Source organism: Fundulus heteroclitus, chromosome 9 (genome assembly GCF_011125445.2).
Source record: "Fundulus heteroclitus isolate FHET01 chromosome 9, MU-UCD_Fhet_4.1, whole genome shotgun sequence".
Taxonomy (NCBI): domain Eukaryota; kingdom Metazoa; phylum Chordata; class Actinopteri; order Cyprinodontiformes; family Fundulidae; genus Fundulus; species Fundulus heteroclitus.
Window position 1 is genome coordinate 33,354,915 of NC_046369.1, and position 21,422 is coordinate 33,376,336.

At 38.6% G+C, this 21,422-nt stretch overlaps 1 protein-coding gene across 1 annotated transcript in view; it reads left to right on the top strand.

The window, feature by feature from the left end:
* oca2 (oculocutaneous albinism II) overlaps positions 1–21,422 on the top strand; it is an 81,603-nt gene that overhangs the window by 8,262 nt on the left and 51,919 nt on the right. The window contains exons 4-11 of the mRNA XM_036141536.1: positions 3,920–4,021; positions 8,784–8,975; positions 9,278–9,335; positions 14,603–14,675; positions 14,864–15,021; positions 15,111–15,193; positions 16,151–16,304; positions 20,388–20,459. Of these exons, the coding sequence (XP_035997429.1) occupies positions 3,920–4,021; positions 8,784–8,975; positions 9,278–9,335; positions 14,603–14,675; positions 14,864–15,021; positions 15,111–15,193; positions 16,151–16,304; positions 20,388–20,459 (892 nt within the window). The remainder of the gene's footprint in view (positions 1–3,919; positions 4,022–8,783; positions 8,976–9,277; positions 9,336–14,602; positions 14,676–14,863; positions 15,022–15,110; positions 15,194–16,150; positions 16,305–20,387; positions 20,460–21,422) is intronic.

The following is a 21,422-nucleotide window of genomic DNA, read 5'->3' on the forward strand; positions in this document are numbered from 1 at the left end:
CTCTGCTCTGGGTAGATGAAATAAAAGTAAAGCATTTGATAAAATAAAATAGAAACTATTAACAAAAGAGGTGAGGCAGTAGTTAATGTTATAAATGGACCTATTATTATGATAACAAATTAAATAGGCAATTATTTCTATTCATACGTTTTTGGTGTGCTGCTCTATGTCATAGAATTTTATATTTCACCTTGCACAAAGATTAGTTTGTAATGCTAATACCTCGCAAAATATTTCCTCAACTGTATAAAAGCATAAATACTTGCATGAAAAGAAATCCTTGACCAAACATGACGTTTCCTAAATAGAACAGAGTTTTGGCCAGGATTCTGTTATTATGAAATCTTGTATGTTTTTTTCTAAATTTCAACACTTTGTTGTTAATACCGTGAGAGCTACTTGACAATCTCCTGCAAAATGTTTGTGGTCATATTTTTTAAATTATCTCTTTTGGGCTTTCACATCAAAATAATTATGGTTTTAAATGAAACAAAACATGTTGACTGGTTTGATTTGTAAAGCAGTGAAACTGTTTGTAAATTCTCCTTGTGTCTCTGAATACCTACCTGGTGAGGTGTGTTATTATAGAAGAATAGATGGAGTAAATTTGTGCATGGTGTCCTGAAACAGTAAGCACTGCACACATATACAGAATAAACACAAGTTCCTCTCCATATACACACATTAATTACCAGAATAATTGAACTTCAAGTTAAAGCACCAACAATCTTTGACTAGTAGCATTCAATTAAACTACTAAGTAAAATTGAAAAGAATATGGAAAACTTATAAACTATGGGGAAAAAAGACACAACAGAAAAAAACTGAAACCAGGAACCAATAAATCAATACAGTGACATCACAGGGCAGTGTGATCTTGAGCCAAGGTTGGTTTTGAGAATTTGGGATCAAGGTCAAATTAGCTTTAAAAATAGTCAATAATAACACTCAGTTTGTGTTCAAGTAACCTGTTCACAATGCAAAGTGTTTGTATTGTGTCGGAATGTGATAAAGTACTAAAATGGCGGCTTAATGTAGCTATAGAATCACAATATTGCAGGTTACAGCAGGTATGATGATGTCACATCATGAGTTAGCAGCTCAACAAACAACAGAGTGATGAAGTGTATTTTGGGTAGGTCACAGCAATGTTAAATTTACCAACTGAGGATTTTATTTCAATCAGGCCCATATCAAAATCACAGATGTACACATCGATCCAGGAGAAGTCTTGCCCAGTATAGAATTCTCAAAAAATACTAGACAGTCTCGCTATTTATACTTAAAGACAACACATGCACAATGAAAATGGGCTTTCCTGCCTCGTCCGTCTGATTCCTGTTATCTTTTCAGAAGAGAGCTCTGGCACAAAAAGGTCATACCTAACATCGTTCCCTGGATGGAAATTACCTCAAAGAAGAAAGAGGGAGCTATCTCTCCGCTGGGCAAAGCACCTGCAGCTGGTTTTTGTAAAAACACAAACTACCTATCTCGTAATTGGACTGAACTTAGAATGAAGTGATACCTATACCATTAATACAACTACTAAATTATGCATGAGCATTGGTGCTGTGCTATAGACAATTGTGGCGCTAAGAGAATGAGCTGTGTAGCAGCAGAACCAATGTTAACTACCATCTTAGCATTAGCAAAGCTTTTAGCTTTAGCATTAGCAACAAAGGAGACAAGATTTAACATGTTAATAAGGACTGTGTAGACATGTGTTATGGAGGTAAGTGAGACGAGATGAAGGGAAAACACAGAGAAAACGAAATAAGATCGTGGTGTCAGAGTAAAGTGATCCTTTACCAGTTGTCAACTTTACAAAACTAATTTGTAGCATCAGGCTCAGTGATATTTTAGCATTCAAGTTAGTTGTGTGTTGGTGGGTCTGATGAGCAGAGAAGATGTGGCCCCTACCTAGAAGCTGTGCATCATTATGGGTTAAAATGTGAATTATGGGATGCAGAGTTTTTATTATCCTATATGACAAAACGCTGAAATTCCCTGAGCTTCTGATAGCGACCCATTCTTCTACAAAAATGTTTGTAGAAGCAGTTGGCATATAGCTGGTGGATGATACAAACCTGTGGACATGGAAGTGACTGGATCACCTGAATTTAACAATTTGGAGGGGATCCTATACTTTTGGCAATACAGCTACTTTATTAGAAGTTATTTCCCCCAAACAAGCTGTAAAATTCTTTCTAATTTCAGCCACTCTGTCTGGACATAATCTCCTTTAAAACACTTCATTAAAGGGCAATCTCTCTGAGTTGGAGTTGGGCTGGGACAGAAGAGGGGAGGAAACATTTGTAGACATTCACTAAATCTCTCTGTAGTTGTGTAAGACCGTTGGCAGGAGATTAATGGGGCAGTCCTACCTAAATGCAATCTAGTGCTTTATCCCACAACCTTGTAACACAAAGAACTAGTGTCTGCTGTGTAGTCGGTAATGCCTACCAGAGCTGATGCCAAAAACATAAGTAGGGCATAATGAGTCACACTGTTATTTAAACTATGCAACAGGGAGTGGATACATGTCAGTAAATGTTAGGTTTATACTTCTTATAGTAACATCAACAATTACTAAACACTTTTGGTGGACAAAAAATCTATTAGAAAATGTTTTAAAACTAGATTAACACTCACTACCACCGTCTAATACTTTGTTTAGCTAACTGCTGTTTTATTCTCCCAGCATTCAGCTATTTTCAAGCTATAAGAAGAGTTTAATAAAAAGTTGGGTATATTGATTGCTTATATATGTATGTTTCAGAGTCAAAATATCAATTATACATAAATTTAGTTTTATGATATCACCATTATTTATCAGAAGATGACGTAATATTTTCAGTCAGTGTGTGTGTATTTTGGGTTACCTATGCAATGTAGCTGACAATGTATGCTCTTTTGCCATTGTTGGACTTTAAGAGACTGTCCCAACTCATAGTGGACACAACATAAATCACAAAGCTGAAACGATTGTTTAGTAGAATAGGTGACAGTTCATTTTCAATATATGAGCAATAAAACAAAAAATTAGCGATACTCAGAGTTCACTTTAAAAAGGAGCTAAAACACAACTAGAAACATGTCTTCTTGAGAGTAAACTGATAATAATAGAATGCAAAAGCAAAATATCCAAAAGAAAACAAAGGGGAAGAAGCTAAAATCAGTGACTCATACCACCAGTGAAGGTTTTCCACAAAGTCACTTGGCAACAAATGTCACAAACTCACTCAAACAAAGCCGAAACAACAATTGGAAAGAGAAAGATCAGCATAGTAAGCAAACATTAATATACTCGCAATGAAGCACAACTGACTGAAGGTTAGGGCTGGTCTTTAAAGCTCCCTCGCCTTCATTTGACTTTCCGATTGGCCGCAGCTGCTGGGTGGACAGGGCTCTCAAAGTGTCCACCAGGATCTTTGGACAGGTGACCCTGAAAGCCAGACTGCGAGTCGACCAGCAGATGGAACTAAAGATATATGGACAGGAGGAAACTTCCCACTCTGACAGACAGTAGAGAAAAAAGAAAAATGCAAGAGGATGGAAGCAGTACAGACCTTGGGCTGTATCAAGAGCTCTCATACTGGCTTCAAACCTCACACCAGGAAACTGCCAGCATCTCCTACATACCATTTAAGTGTGGAAGTTGTTGAGGTTGTGGAAACAAGCATAATAAATAAACATGTATTGTATAACATGTAACATTAACATAAAAGACGTGTATGGTACTATTGTGTGTGGTTGTGATTCTTGGTTTAGAACCCCAGGTGACCGTCAAGCTAACAAAAAAAAAAGCAAAAATGACCCACAGCAGAGGGTTTTGTCTTGTGCTGATTTAATCCCACTCAGTTGCTCACTGTATTTTTTTTTGGGTATTTCAACTCACTGTGTCCTTTTGCTTTATTAGCTTCAGGAATAACTTCAATGCTGTCAACCTTCTCAGAGGAAAAGTCAATTCAGCCAACCTCACAGAAAGGTCACCTTTGCTGCGATTCTCTCAAGATGACAGGTGAGCAGTTCCTCAGCCTTTTGATTTTAAGTACTTAACTGAGATTTATGGTGCTTTGCAAAAGTATTCACCCCCTTGGCTTCTTACCAATTTTTTACATTCCAACCTGTCATTCAAATGTTTTTTTTCAGAGTTAGCATTTGCATACGCTTGCTCTGAAGCCCCTAAATACTTCTGGTGCAACCAATTAGCAATGAAATTGAAATAGCAATGAAATAAGGAATGACAGGAAGTCCACCTCTGCTCAATCTAAGTGGCACATGACAAGTCGCTATAAATACACCCCTTCTGAAAGACCATTAAGCAAGAGGCATCATACCATGAAGACCAAGGAGCTCTCCAAACAAGTCAATGACAAAGTTGTTGAGGAGTACAAGTCAGGGTGGGGTTTATAATCCAGTCCACCCAATCCCACCAGTCTCTATGCAGGCTTGTCACCTTCTCGGATCTGACAGATGACATTGGTGTCTTGGTCCTGCACAAAAACCATCAGCTGGTGCAGATGATTCTTGTGGTGGAGGATGTCTAAGTTGATGGCGTTCTAGGCTGACCTGAAGTCCATAAATAGGATCCTGGCATATGGTTCTGGGTGGTTAGGTGTTGCAGGATGAGGTGTAGTTCCAGGTTGACAGCATCCTCCACCAACCTGTTTGCCCGATAAGCAAACTGCAGGGGGTTCAGTAGGGAGCCTGTTATCTCCTTCAAATGCTTCAGCACCAGTCACTCAAATGATTTCTTGACCACAGTCTCAGGGCTAAAACCCTGTAGTCATGTAATCCTATGATGGTGCATTTCTGGGGAACTGGGATGATGGTGGAGCATTTAAAGCACAAGGGATCCTCACACAGGTCGAGACTTGTTAACAGTCTCAGTGAAGATAGATTTATTGATCAGTGCAAGCTTTCAGGCATGATGGGAAGACATTGTCCGGTCCTGAAATGTGTCTTTTGATACTAAAAGAGCCTGTTAACATCTTCTGCAGACATCTTAAATCCAGGTAGAGGGTCTGAAGGGAAAGACTGGTTGGTTCATGTCAGAGTATGATATGTATGAGTTGGTGGGTGCCATGATTGGCTCCTTTTCAAACCTACAGTAGAGGGTGTTGAGGTTACCTGCCAGACGAGCATTCCGCGCAAGGTGAGGAGTCAGGCTCCTATAGGCTGTGATGTTTCTCAAAGCTTTCCAGACTCTGGCTGGGTCATTAGTTGAAAAACTGTGTTTCAGCTTATTGCCGGAGCTTCTTATAGCTACTTTGATCTCCTTGGTGAGTTTGTTCATGGCCCGTTTATACAAGGCTTGGCCCCCGCTGCTTTAAGCCTCTTCCTTGTGTCTATGGAACTTACTCAGATGTGAAGGAAACTATGGCTTATTTTGGTCATACGTGTGAAAGGTCTCGGTCTGGACACTCATGTCCTCACAAAAACAGATGTATGATGTCTCAGCGTCAGTAAAAAATTCAGGTCAGTGGATGAAGGTTCACACACATCCGATCTTTGCAATCAAAGCAGGCCTGTAGCATCTGCTTTGATTGCTCAGTCCACTTGCTAACGGTCCTATCCACAAGTTTAGAGGTTTTTAGTTTTTGCCTGTAGGTGTAGATGAGAAGCAGACAGTGATCAGAAGGTCCCAAAGTAGCCCTGCTTACAGACTGGTTTGGGTCTTTTAAAGCTCTGTAACAGTGATCTAGTGGTTTTTTTTTATCCCTGGTGTAGCATTTCATATGCTGTCCATATTTTGGAAGTTCATCAGAAAGGTTTGCGCTATTAAAAGAATAATTGTGACAGAGTCTGTTTTTTTTCCTTCACTTCTGTTACCCGTAAAAATAACAGATAGTCTCTGTGTTGCAACTATGCTATACTGTACATAAGGAATGTTGCTAAGGAGCAGAAGGTCTTTTCATTTTTTGGTTTTCACTTTTCCTTGAAGAGAGAGTCCTGGGGATCGTGCAGCCTGTCAATCTTTTGACTTTTTTGTATTGTTTATTAGTCTGTAGATTCTGTTCCTTCCTTATTTTTTCCTGTAATTATTTAGTATTCTGTTCATTATGGATCCAGTTAGGTTATTCTTACTTCTGTTAGATCTTTGTTTTTCTACGTCTGTCTTCTGTCTTCAGTTCAGTCATTAGTGGGTTCTTTTAGTTTAATGATAAAATGTGTTTTAATTAAACATAGTCATTTCTCAATATATAAACTTGTTTCAATCTACAAATTAACTTTATGATATAATTTATGAATTTGAATACATTACCTGAATCCATACCACACAAAACAAATGTTTACCAAACAACAGTTATTCGAGGCACCCAGAGTGAAGGAGGTAAATGAGGGATTAAAGCTGTGTGTGAATCAAATTTAGGGAATTATTTTAGTGCAACAGTTTCTAAAAAAAAAAGGCTGTATTAAAAATAATAGATTTTATTCCGCTTTGTAATCCAGGGCGGGATACATTTGCAACATGGAAACGGAGAGTCTCTCCTCTTTCCTCTCTTTGCTCTGACTGCAGGCTGGGTTCAGGACAAGGCAGCAGTAGCTGTTTGTGAGACAGTGCTTGGAGAAGTGGGAAGGAGCTTACAGCAGCACTCACTGCCGTCTTGGCATTGGTGTGTTCACAGAAAGTCACCAATAACACAGAAGAAAGTCGCTAGATTTTTCGCTATTCGCTTTTTTGAAAATTTTTTGCTACAGAGGTCTGAAAAGTCACAAAATATAGCAACAAATTTGCTAAATTGGTAGCAGTAACCAGGTGCTTCCTCAGATTAAAAGTATTCCCATCGCTGGCCTTGCACTTTGTGTCACAAATATTGCAGCGGGCATCCTCCATCGCATTTTGAAAAGTGGAGTCATACTTTCAAGCGGTTCCTATCAGCCATGCTTGCTTCGCTGACTGGACCAGCAACTACTGATGTCATTACCCTCTTGTGTTCATCACCCACTCCACTTATTGTCACAGTGATGTGTTTAGATACCGAAACATGGTACCATTTGGTTTTATTTTAATCGGTACCCGGTAGTATCGATGGAATTCGTTCGGTAATTCGGTACCCATCCTTAGTTAGAAAGGAATGAAATATTCAACTTGTACAAAGATCACCAAGACTCTAAAACACTATGTCTATATATAATGGCACAGTTACAACTTCCACTAGCAAAGGGTAAAAACGTGGAATAGCTGTGAATTTCCAAAATTAGGCAAAAAATTATTAGAGCGGCTTCAATGAAGCCACCTGGAATAATAAAGGAGCAGCAGGAAATTATGAAAAAGTATTTTGTTCTATATACAGCAGTCTACTGTATTCCCCATATGTCAGGAATAAAGGTGGGCTGGAAGACAAATCTTTTTTTTTTTTAAAGAAAACATTCTGGACTGATTTAAAGAAGCAATAAGTAAGGTATTTACTGTAAAATTTGCATAAATCATTCTCAATTGCCACCTGAGATGGAAGTAGCATTCCCTATAAACAATCAGTCCTCTCCATCAACAATGTCTTATTCATGTTTTTCTCCTTTCAAACCTAGAGGAATGGTCTGGAACTACTTTGGTATAGCCCGTGTTTACTTCCTGGTTCCTGAGCCAATCATATGAAATTTCCCAGGGTTCCCAAACTTGAGCGCAGCATTTGATATTTTATTTTGGGGGGAAAAGCAGAATCCTGCAAACATGGAAGCTAGTAAGAGAAGTGAACACATATCTATCCTGTGGAAGTAAAAATTCAGAAGAGCATCACACCATTTGATTGGCAAGCTGTTGTGCTGATTTTAGCCACAAGGTGTCAGTATTCCTTATAGCTCCTTTAAATAACCCAACACCTTGTGGAAGCATGTGTGGTTATGGTCTGATCAATCCCACGTTATACTTTTGTAGCACATGTCAAAGAGGTATGTTTGGCTCAAAACAATGGTGAGCATCACCAAAAGAGCTCCATACACAGAGGAATATGATGGTGGCAGCACTATGCTCTGCTGCTGTTTTTCTTCAGATGGAACTGGGATTTTTCTCAAGGTGCAGAAAATTATGAACAGTTTCTAATAGCTGTTAGTTTTAACCCAAAACCTTAGATTTTTGGTAACATAAATGTAATTCAAGCCCCGAGTGAGTCCAACCTCAAATCCAATACAACCAGACACAAGGAAGGTGAAGCCAGAGTCCAGACCTAAACCTGACGGCACAGCTTTGGACAAGCATCACAATTTGTCTTTGTGTGGTAGATTGGGCAAATGAAGAGGAAAAACTCCAAACTAAGCAGGTTGAACAGTGAAATTTAATAAAAGTGTTTTAAAAAACATTAAAGAGTGTGCACAATTATACAACCAGGTTATTACAGCATTTTTATGTTTTTGACTTCCCTCCAGTGCAGAGGTTTCAACTCTGGTCCTCAGGACTCCCTGTCCTGCATGTTTTAGATCCGTCTCTGCTCCATCATACCTGAATCAAATGACTGCATTACCTCCTCAGCAGCCATCAAGGGCCGCAGAGGCCTGCTAATCACCCATTTTATAGGTCAGGTGTGTGGAAGCAGGGAGACATTTAAAACTTGCAGGATTGTGAGTCCTGAAAACCAGGCTTGAAGACACCTGCTCTAGCGGATATTTTACAATTCAGTTTGTACAGATTAAATCACAAATACTTCACATTTTAACAAGGGGGTGCGTAAAGACAATCTTGAAACTATCTACCTTGGTTTTGTACTCCCAGAACAATTCTTTTCTCTAACACTGAACATTTAGTGGCCAAAAGTGACTGATTGGGATTATTGTTCTTTCAGTATTACCTATATGACTGTCCATGAGCCCAGCTTTGTTGGAACAGAGGAACCATGGGAGAACTGCTGCATGGACACTGAGAGACGTTATCGCCTGGGCAGCGAGGTCGCCAGCCTATCACGCTCCAACTCCTCAGAAAAGTACGAGACCCTGGAGAACCTGAATCGCAGCTTCAGGCTCACCAGCAGCATCAAGTAAGACACACGGATAGCTCTATGCAGGACTGAAAGTATTTAGTCTTCTCTTTTCTTTCAGTGTCTTGATTAAAAGCACTGGAGAGGGAAATATCTTCACAAGCAAAGAGCTAAAAAGATTAGATAAAATCTCAATAATGTAAAGATAGATTTATATATTATTTTTTTCTCTACTTGGATTAATTATCATGTAATTATCTTTACATTGCAAATGTACATTATAAGGTCGATCTAAGTTTGAAACCATGGATAGACAGCAGACCTCTACATGCATTTCTGCCCTGCCTTTGTTTTCCCTTCAGATGCTGCCTCAGAGTGTCCAAGATTGTTGTCATGTTTGCAATCGTTGTTCTATGCAGTGTAAGTAGCTAAACGGTCATTTCAAAAAGACAAAAGCAACATACTTTAAACAAATGTTCTGTGACAATTACCATAAGAATTACCATGGTAGTGATTACCATAGAATGAGGTGATTATTAAAAAGTTTGTAATCTATTTAAAGCGCGTCTTAAAGGGACTATTTTATTGATGTATAGCAATTTCTCAACCAGCCCTTAATATACTCTAACAAACTCATCACACTGGCGCACCATCTAGTGGTGCGCTAAATGAATTACAAACAACCTAAGTGTGTAATGGCTACCACAGAAGCCGCGGAGTGTCATAAATGTGATAATGTCAACACGTCCTCCATGTATTAGCTACTGCTAATAGCTAATGGCTACGGTACTGTTGCCAAGTCCGCTTGTTTTATTTCTTTTTTTTTTTTTTTTTTTTTGACTTTTTTTTTTTATTGAACAATTTAAACATATTACAAAAACAGTGCCATTGCCTTTCCACTGGAGAAAAGGGAAATATTAACTGCATGTACATACACATCAATCCACATAATTATCAACACACAGTCCAGCATGTACACATTATGTACACCAATAAACCGTGAGGAGAGGTAGAGGATAAGAGATGATCCGAACTTCAAACATCACACAGGCAGAAAATCCCTTATACACAGGCAAACAATGTTATGTCAGCCAAAGAACCGATAAGAGTGTCCCATGCCTGCACAGTAGATGTTCGTGCTTTGTGTACAACCGCCAATGACCTTTCTAAAATGGCAATGTCCCTAAAGTGATTTATCCATTCTTTTGCTGATGGGATGTCCGGGGAAAACCATGAGTGTATTATAGTCTTTTTAGCAGCAGTTAATCCTGCGAAAACAATTTTCCTCTGAGTCAATCTGATATTGTCACTAAGAACGGAGTCATCATTGAACAGAAGCAGTGGGAGATGCATAGGAATGGGAAATCCTACAATATTTTCAAGGCAACTATGCACCTTGGACCACAGGCTATACACAGGGGGGCACTCCCAGAATACATGAAGATATGTACCAATAGTGTTCTGATCGCATTTTGGACAGTGGGGATCATCTGTCAGTTTCATGATAAAACGTCTTAATGGTGTGAGATAAAATTTGTGCACAAACTTGTAATGAATAAGTTGATGTGCTGGATTCCTAGACGTGATGGGTATGTTGATCCAAATATTGTCCCAGTCCAGATTAAAACCCTGACCTTCAAATTCACGATTCCAAGAACTGATGACTCCCAATGGTTTAACGCCCTTAGATAGCATTTCGTTGTAAATAGTTGACACTAATCTAGTAGAGGACGTTTGAGAGGAAATCCAAACTTCTAACGGATGGGAGGGTAAAGGTGAATTCCACGGGACTCCATGGGCACGTATTGCAGATCTCAACTGGAGATACAGAAACCAGGGAAACCCAGGTAGAGAATAGCGCTCTTTAAGCTCTTGAAGTGAGATCAGACCATTTCTGTCATACAGATCCTGGAGAGTGTGAATTCCTCCGGAAGCCCAACTGCCATTAAAGTAGGGGCCAGAATGCTGCAGTAAATTGTAATTATACCAAACAGGAGAACGGTTACAAAGCTTTAAATTACATCCCATATGTTTCTGGACAGACGACCAAATTTTCAAGGAGTTACCTACGATTGGCCCAAATTTTTTACACACAGACCTAGGTTTCAGCCCGCAAAATAATATGTCCATCAGCCTATGTGGTTTTACCAGTTCTTCCTCTATCTGTCTCCAGGGAGTGACAACATTTCTGTTACACCAAACTGTCAAATGCTTTATTTGAAAAGACCAATAATATAATTTAAAATCAGGCACTGCCAAACCTCCAGAGCGTTTTGGTCGTTGTAATGTGGAAAGGCGTATACGAGCTCTTTTATCATTCCACAAGAATTTTGTAGTCAAGGACTTCAGCTCATCAAAATAGTTAATTGGTGGAGAGATAGGGATCATAGAGAACAAGAAATTCAGACGGCCAAGTACATTCATTTTTAGTATCGCAATTCTGCCTTGCAATGACATCTTGAGACCGGACCATCTCTGAGTGTCCAATGCAATCTCTGTTTTCAGTTTATTGTAATTTACATGTGATATAGCTGAGAAATTGGTTATAATTATGCCTAGATATGTAAATGAGGAGTTATGCCATTGAACATGTTGAACGGCCGGTAAAGTCAGTTGTTTTGCAGGGGCATTTAGGGGGATGAGGAGGGATTTATCCCAGTTAATTTGTAAACCGGAAAATAGGTTGAACCGTGTGAAGACTTTGATTATTTGAGGTAGAGATTTAGAAATTTCAGTAAAAAAAAGTAATATGTCATCAGCGTAAAGTGAAATTTTATGCTGTGTTCCTTGTACAATAATGGGTGAAATGTGCGCGTCTAATCTGATTGTCTGGGCTAACGGTTCGAGTGACAAAGCAAAAAGAAGAGGAGATAGTGGGCAGCCTTGCCGAGTTCCACGCTGTAATAAGAATGTCTTGGACAAAAGATTATTTGTCTGTACTACTGCATAAGGGTTAGCATAAAGTGTTTTGATCATTGATATGAATGTTTTGCCAAATCCAAAATTCTCCAAAACCTGCCACAGATATTGCCAACTGACTCGATCAAACGCTTTAAGTGCATCTAAGCTGAAAACAGCTGCAGGGTGTGTAACTGACTCTGAAGCATGTAATATATGGCAAAGTCGTCGGATGTTGTCAGATGCTAGTCTACCCTTTACGAAACCTGTTTGGTCACAATGGATTAATTTACCTACATATGGTTCCAGTCTTCTGACTAACACCTTGGCAAACAGCTTCAGTTCTGTTGTGATAAGTGATATTGGCCTGTAACTGCTGCATTTTAAAGACGGTTTATCTTTCTTTAGTATGACCGATATGAGAGATGTATTTTGGTCACGATGGAAGGAGCCAGTGACCAAAGCATGGTTAAGAGAATTTAAAAGCAGTGGCCCAATAATATCCCAGAGTTCTAAAAACAACTCTGGGGGTAGTCCGTCAAGGCCAGGCGATTTCCCTTTTTGCATTGAGCCCAATGCCTCTTTAAGTTCTAAAAGCGTAAGTGGTGTTTCAAGGGATTCTGCGTCATTACCAGTCAGTGATGGCATATTAAGATCTGACAGGTATGATTTTAGGACATCCATATCAGCAGCGGGGTCGGCCGTATAAAGATGAGAATAAAATTCTGCAAAAGTATTGTTTATTTCATCTTGGTCATAAGTGACAGATCCAGATGGTGTTTGGATTGCACTGATAGTAGAGAAGGATTCATTTAATTTTAATTTGGCAGCCAAAAGCCTGCTTGATCTTTCACCCTGATCATAATATGCAAGTCTTGTACGATGGATTATAAACTCAGCTCTTTCCTTAAGCAAATTATTCAGTTCAAATTTCAGAACCAAAAGAGCTGCATGCTTTTGTTCAGAAAACTGCTGTTTTAGGTGAGATTCTCGCTTGTTTTATTTCTAAAGTTGTTTGTAAATTCCGTAAGTCGTGGTTTATTGGGGTTCATTTGTGAACATGCAGTCGCTTATTTGGGCTCTAAAATTAGCAACTATAAATTCAAGTAAAGAGACCCGCTTCTACAGAAAGCGTGAACCGGCCGGCTGAACAATATCTCTCTGCATACACACTGAGAGAGTGATGAATGAATGAGCCGTCTCTGCTGGGAGGACAGAGAAGATGCTGGACTACACTGCCCTGTTTCTAACATAAAGCCAAAAATAAACCTCACTGTTATATTGAATTAACTTAACCGCTGTCCAGCAGTAAGTCTGCAACCTAAACATCTGTTTTAAATTCCCGCTCCTTCATGAATTAACTCCACTTGGTAATAATAGCCAATATAGACTCTCGTATTCTCCCGGTTATTACTTCTTTTTCGTTTCTTGGTTACTTTCTTTTCCCTCTCGCTGGGCAAAGAGTATGGATGGTCCTCCATTTCAATAGAAAACACCAAATAGAATGATCTACGTTGTCTTTGCTTGTTTTCTACTCCTCCTCCAGCACAGCACGTCTTCTTCATATAGGAGACAGATAGGGAAAACACACAAGGCTGACAAATTTGTCTTCTTTCCACTACTGAAATCAGAAATAGCAATGCAACATTTTCCTAATTTGCATTAGGGAAATAATCGGCTTCCAATTAATTGTCAATCAATGTTTGATTAGATTAAAGTTTGTCCCATCCGAGTAACTGATCACGTCCACTTAGACCTTCTTTCTGTGTTGTATTATGATCACCATCCAGAAGACGGCCCAGCTGGTCATTCTAAAGTGGAGCCAGACCACAGTGATTGTAAGAGAAAAAAGTCATGGTGGTGGCAGCATGAAGCGGAGCAAATGTAGTCCGGTGTGAGATTGTTTTTGCACTGTTTAATGACGACAAGGATGCAAAATGCTCTCTATGGGGTTCAGTTTTTAAATATAAACGCTCAGCAAGCTCCTTAAGTTGTCAGCTAAATAGCTCCCATTCAGCCGGGCTGCATGGTGGAGCAGAGTCAACGTCTCAACCAAAACTCACCGATCTGCTCAGAAGGCAAGGATGTGATGACAGAAAAGCAGAAAGCATTTTGCAAAAAATGGTAACATGATAAAAAAGGACATGATGCTAAAAGCTCAGTTGATGGTAAGGGCTTTGTGGGAATTATTAGTGTTTAATAGATTTTATTCTATTCACTGTATTTGTTTCTATTCAGTAACCTAATTGGTTCCTATTTTGTGATATTTTATATATATGTCCAAGTTTAATAATGTGTGAGAAACCACCATTTCTGTTTATCCATTCAGTATTTAATACAGGTGGCACAATAAACTGTTAAAATATAATAATGTGCCTCTTTTAAAATTCAGCATATTATAAAAGAAAAATAGCCCTTCATTTCATGGAAAGGCCCTCCTGACACAAGAGAAAACTAGAGTTTTTAAGAAAATGGTCTCGTATCAGTTAATCATTAGTCAATCAATACGATTAATTAACCTTAGATGAACCCATTGATAGATAACTTGCGCCCTAATTTGCATATGTGTTCATATTTGGAACTGCAAATTAAAGTTAGGAAATTAATTATGAATTTTAATATATTTCCTGAATCCACACTTCATAAAACAAAATTTATCAAAAAGACAGTTATCAGAGGCACAAATTATAGTCTCTCAGTTTAAATACCGTATTAGTTTCAACCAATAATTTAAAAAATCTTGTTATTGACATAATGCACACTTACTGCTGGTTTTTATCTGGTCTCAGCTCTTCTTCAGCATGTATCCAGATCGGGACGACCCCTGGAGGATGCTGGCGGTCTCTCCAACAGACAGCTTCTGTATCCTTTCTTAGTGCAGTGCTGTAGACACATGGTGCTGCAAACAGGCTGTCATAAACCTACCAGCCTAATTAAAGTCACAGTAAAGAGGACTCTATCATGGTAGAGTTTCTGGTTCAACAAAAGGACTTATCAGTTCAAATATTCAAAGTGTCCACATTTTTCTCTTGACGGTTCTCATCTCACAGCCATGAACGTGACAGACTTCCATGATAATGCCTTGCTGAAGTTACAAGTGGCAGGGCCTTTTGCGGGAAGGGTTGTGGACCCCAGCACCCAGGAGTTCGTCCTGATCCAGGTAGAACAGGCCGAGCAGTCAGGACAGCGCAGGAGGAGGACTCAGCAGGTGAGTGTCCATGAGGGCATATAGCTATTAGTTTATCACCATGCTTCATGAAACCATGAATTATTTTTGCCTCTGTTGTATCTGACCAGGTGAATCATAACTGGACTATTCCCCTTCACGCTGAACGAAGTGACCAGATAGTGTCAACAAGAACCTTTGAGATGCTCAGCAGGTAATCAGCTCTACAGTGGATTAGTTTTCATACTCCTTTAATGTTTTTACATTTTCTCAAGGTGAAAACCACAAATTTTGAAGTCTTTTATTGGAACTTAATTTGAGTGACCAACGCAAAGAATTCTAAGTGGAAAGGAAAATGATACATGATCTTGAAACCTTTTTAACACACAGTAAATAAGAACATCACTGGATTCAGCCTTCTTCACCCCGAAACCCATAAATACAATCCAGTGCAACCAATTGTCTTCAGTAGTAACATATAGTTAATAGAGTAGATGTACGTGTAATTTGACCTCTGTATAAATCCAACCTTTCTTTGAAGGCCTCAGAGCTTTGTTGGAGAACATTAGAGAGCAAGCAGTACCACAAAGACTGATTCGCATCTGAATCCAAAATAGAATCAATGGCAAAAAATTTATATTTAGGATCACCCTCCATTCAATCTGACAGCTGAGCAAGATGCTGGTGAAGATTCTCAGTCATCCAGGTCAGCTGAGCAAGAGTTTTAGTCTTAAAATTGAAAAAAGAGGGCTTCTATAGACTATCAACTATAGGGGGCTGAATAGAAATAGACATTGCACTATTTAGATTTGTTTGGAGTGAATTTTGAAAACCAGTTATCACTTTTTTACTAGACAACTATGTGCTACTTTCTATTAGCCTAATACACACAGTCCAAATTCAATTAACTGACATTTGCAAAGCCCTGTATCATAACACTATAATGCAGAGTTACATAAAATCCCCACTTTCTCTGTGCGGAGGGGTTATCTTTCACATTGTCACAAACTGACAATAGTAACAGTAATGTCCATTTTAGGAAATTGCTGCGTATTTGCACGTGACGTTGCATCCCACTGTGGAACAACCCTCAGGTCCCATTTCTGCAAACATGCAATGAAAGAAAATGATTCCCCATCATCTTTGCTTGCTGTGCTGTTTCATTTGCCAGTGACCCCATCGTCATCACAATTCAGGCCTTCCTGCAGGATAACCGCGTTGTGCCTCTGTCTATGACCCACCAAGCGCTCTATGTTACGAAGGAGACGCAGGTGGCTATTGCTGGAATCATCCTGGCCGGGGTCTACGTTCTCATCATCTTTGAGGTAAATGGCCTGCTATGCTGTTGATGATGAAAGAGTTTTTGTCTGCTGTCTGTTGCACAGTTTGTAAAATGTCATTCTAAAGTATTTACAACACACACACACACGTAATAAAAATACAGCTGTGCTCCTGTCCGGTGGGACTCCTACTGTTGTTTATGTGCTGATTGAGCCAAATCGACGGCTCCTTCTCTTACATTTATTCAAGTGAAGATGTGTTGAATCCACCTGCTCTTCCTATTGTAAGTTGCTGCATCTGTGGAGTTTTTCTTGGATTTTCCAAAATCTTTATGCACAGAACAATATTATGTGAACCTATTGGTGAGAAGTTTATTTTTTGCTAGTTTACAGTTTACTGTTAGCCTTATGGGTGAAAAACAGAATGTTTCCATGCTTGATTGTTTGCAAACCTTCCTCATGTTTTACACAGCTGCGCCAGCTCTTCTATACAGACCTCTGTTTTAGATCCTGTCCTGTAATATATACTGAAATAACAGAAATCACCTTTATTAAATAAAGTTATACTACAATATATATATATATTGATATTAAATTATTGTCCACCCCTATTCTCATATGCTGCTCTAACTCATTACTGCAGACATGCAACAATTTTGAAGAATTAGTTTTTTTAAACAACTTAAATAAACTTAAATAAAAGGCGTTCTTCGCTACACGGCCAAAGCAGATGGGATGCACAAGTCCTAATACAGTTTTACGCTCTGATTGGACATAAGAGACTCTCTTTTGCTCCAGATATTCCCATCATGCAATTTTTATAAGAGAGAGCCCTTTCAGAAATATTTTTGAAGCCCTACTGCTTTTATACCATGCTTCACTCAGACTGTGGCTATTCAAATTTTTTTACTTTTTAGAAAAAAAAATGCTCACTCGCTCACTCATGCCTAACTGGAGAAAATCCAAATGTGATTCATGGTAAAGCAGCAGAGGCAAGGCCTGGATTACAACTAGACGTTTGTTGTAGTTTTGGAGCAATGTGTGAGACAACAACCCCCTCTAGTGATGACTCGGGTATGACAGTGTTTGTTTACATTTAAAACATACGGAAGGGAAATAAACATTGAAGCATAATAAAACTTTTTTAAAGTTTTATTAACTTTAAAAGGTTAATAAACTTTAACCCCGCCCCCAAAGCAAGACAAAATATAAATAAAAGTTATGTAAACTGCACACTAAAAGAGTTTTGTATCCTTAATTTATATGTTCAGTCATTGGGTATTGGCACCCTGTCATGTAATAAAACAATGCTCTATACCTGGGCAGCTGAGGACACTGAAGTTGGTGTCTACTTTATGCTGCTCATGCTTCGTCACTAAATTAAAGGGCTTTTTCTGTGTTTGTTCAGGGAGTTTGGACTGCATTTATCCACCTCTAGTTGAAAATCTTTCACATTCAAACGGGTCAGAAGAACTCAACTGAATAATTCAGCCCTGAACAAAGATCCTTTATAACATTTTTTTTTTACTGATTTACAACATCTTTTGTTTTGTTTGCAAACCCAAAACCTCTGATTGATGCAAGGCTGAATAGCAAAATATACTGACATATTATTCTGCATTTACTGCGGATGCTGTTCCTGATAAACTTTTAAAAATCTATATTTTTTGGTAAAACAAGCTCAGTTGGGGGAATAGGCATGTCTTTGCGTGTGTGTGTGTGTGTGTGTGTGTGTGTGTGTGTGTGTGTGTGTGTGTGTGTGTGTGTGTGTGTGTGTGTGTGTGTGTGGAGGGGGTGGAGTGGGTTGAAGAAGAGGCTCACCAAGGTCACATTCCTGCAAGAACTGACGCTTCTTTTGTCCCGCCCACAGACACTTTGACTTCCTCAGGTGTACAACAGTGATTTTTCCTCTTCTGTCAGTCTGCGTTTAGATTTAATTAAAACAAGCTGATCTGATCCTGGCAGGGCGTGAACTCACACAGCTGCTTCAGGAAGTACATGAAGAGGGAACGAGCAGGAGACGGCGTAGTCATGAACATCACCAGATGTCACCCCGGTTAATGACACGCCCACCGTCAGAGGCTGTCATTGAAAGTTTTTGGCATTATCTCTTCTTTGTAGGTTGAAGAATTAGCTTTTTTCCTCAGCCTGAGAGAAACCTGACAAAAAAAACTCTTAATGAGAGAGCACACAGGCTTTATCATTCAGGACATTATTATGTTTGAACTCATAGGTTTATAAAAAAGGAACCCAGCAGTGGTGGTAATTGGACACTAACTGTGCTCTCTATTAAAACATTCACGGAAATCTGATTTCCATTTTTATCTTACTTGACAAGACAAAAAGAGAAGCTTTAGTTCTCCTTCTCCTCACTCATTATTTCTACAGATCTGTTCTGACAGAGTTTTCAGACAGTCTACAGATTTCTATCATTAATATAGCTTAATAAGGTTCAGTTTCATTTGGGATATTCAGTAGAATATGGATTAAAGAATATTGTGACAAAGACAGTTCAAGAGTAATATCAATGTTAAAAGATCTCAGCTTAATTCCAATAATAATGTTTTTCTTTTGCTATCTATAACCAACAAATATTATTCTTTGTATGTATGATATGGAAGCCCATTTTTATTTTTCTCCTATAATTTTTTTTATATAAAAACAATTTGAGGTTTGCAGATTTTATTTGTTAAATGTTAATTGTACGTAATTACTACAATATATTAAAATGTTAATACTGGAGATGGGGAACAGTTTTTACTGATCTGTAAATTATAAATACACCAGGAAGTAATGTAGCCTGTGGATCTTTTAATCTGAAAGTGACAGATCTTTCTCTTTGAAAAAAGGAGGGGGATTATGTTGGCATCAAATTGAGATGATTAGCCCACTGCTTTGCAGCCATTCTTCACTAGCCGTATGCTTAATCATTTATATATCCTGCTTGGCTGTCTTGATTAAAAACTGTTAAAGGAAGATGACTTTGAAAAGCAATTCTCCGTCGTTTGTCCTTGATGTCCACAAAAGGACTGACTTCTATCAGAGCCTGTAACTGAACAAGATTTGGCTAGTGTGAACTTCCTAATGTTCCTGAAGTAAAGCAGTTCCTTTATTGAGAATGACTGAAACACCGAGATGTAAAATGCATGATTTTTAATTGAAATAGATATAGCAACGCCAAAACCTAAATCTTACCCTGCACAGTATGAATTACAACAAACCAAATAAAGATTAACATTAAACACTCCAGGAGGAGTTCTTGCATGCCTCTCTGGAGATAGTCATGCATTCTATGAATGGTTTAGTCACAGTTAACAGGTGGTAATTGTGCCATAAAGGAGAATGCCTATGCCATGTTATTGTTCCACCCAGATATTTTTCCACAATTATAAAAATGCTCAATAAATACAAAGTTATTGGTCCCTGCCGTAAAGAGCACCGTTTTAGTGATATCCCAGAAGAAAAGGAAATCCTGTAACCATTTTGGGGCTACAGGCTGTTTTTCAATAATCAGCCAAGGGACATCTGCTTCTTGATCCAACCAAAGTTTCACATGCTGTGAGGTAAACAACCAATGATACATTTTAAAATTTGGAATCCCCCAACCCCCTTCTAGCCTGGGTCTTTGTAACAATGTCCACTTAATACCAGAGCGGTTGTTGTTCCATATAAAGGATTTAGGCAAGGAGTCCGCTTTTCTCCAGAATCAGGCGAAGGAGGTAGAGGGGAGCATAGAACTTAGAAAATTTAGTCTTGGTAAAACATTGATTTTAGCTATAAATATTCTTGCGGGCACTGACGCGGGCAAATGTTTCCATCTGTTAAGATCATTCTATCTTTTTCAAATTAGCACAATCACTTATTTTAACAGTAGGTGATACAGAGGACACTATCTGAATGCTTAAGTTAATCACCCGGTCTACTATTTTAATATCAAATAAGGACATGTGTTTTGTTTGACTAATAAACCAAGATGTATTGGAAACTGGTCACCTAACTAATCACCGTTCTGAGCTAAAACATGTAAATTACAACTGTTTAAAATATAGTTGTTTCCATTAGTAACCTGTTACAACTGTAGTTCTTTGTAGTAGCATGTACTTAGTTGTGTAATTTTTAAATTTTCAGATTGTGCATCGCACTCTGGCTGCCATGTTGGGATCCCTAGCAGCCATAGCAGCCCTGGCTATCATTGGTAATGTAAGTCTCTTTAAGTTTTCAGGTTACCAACCTGTTAAGGGAAAACCACAGTGAAATCTAAAAAGTGCTGGGAGGCGGAAAATCTGCTTGTTATTAAATGTCTGTACAACATTTTATGAGTTTTTGGTATCAATAATGGTGTTTCTAATTATGAGAATTTGCCTTCTTGGGCACATCCAAATTAAATGTATTAAATAATGGTTTAATTAATCATATTTGCTATGAGCTTATTGTGGCTCCCTTTAATAGTTTCTAAATTTGGTAGTTCCAGGTTAAACTACATGATAAAAATAGATTAGCCTTATTTTCACAAAATCAAAGCTTTCTATTAGTTATTACTTTCTGTAAGTTCCTGTGTTATGAGACCAACAATTTAGTGAGGGACAGATTTCTCAATCTGATAGGGTATAAAAAAACAAAAGCATTTTGCTTTAGATATAAATCTGAGACAGGCCAAGTGTGTTTTCGCTGTCTTCACATAATACTGGACTATGTGGCACTTACCTTTTCTGTGTCTCTTTTTGAGCTCCATACCCCATCACAATATTGTGTATCTGTTAAGCTACAAGCTAAGGCAAAAAACAAAATTTTTTTCATCACTTCAAAATTCCATACATACTACACATTGGCCACACGGATAGAGAAATGACACAACTGCTGCAATGACCCAATCATGACACTGATCTCCCACAAAACTATGCAGAAGCTCTGTCTGCACGGATGAAGATCAACATCTGCTTGGTGAATGCCTGAAATGGCAATTATTTGACCAATCGGGTACCCTCATACACTGTGAGTCGAACATTGCAATTTCCTCATCAGATGATCAGGTGATCATTAAATACATAAAACAAAATGGAACGAGTCAATAAGAGATGTAACCCATGGTGATGCTGGAATTTACGCTGTAGTTCCAATACACTCCTGCTACAGAAAAGATGGCAATTTGGGTGAAGTGTCTTG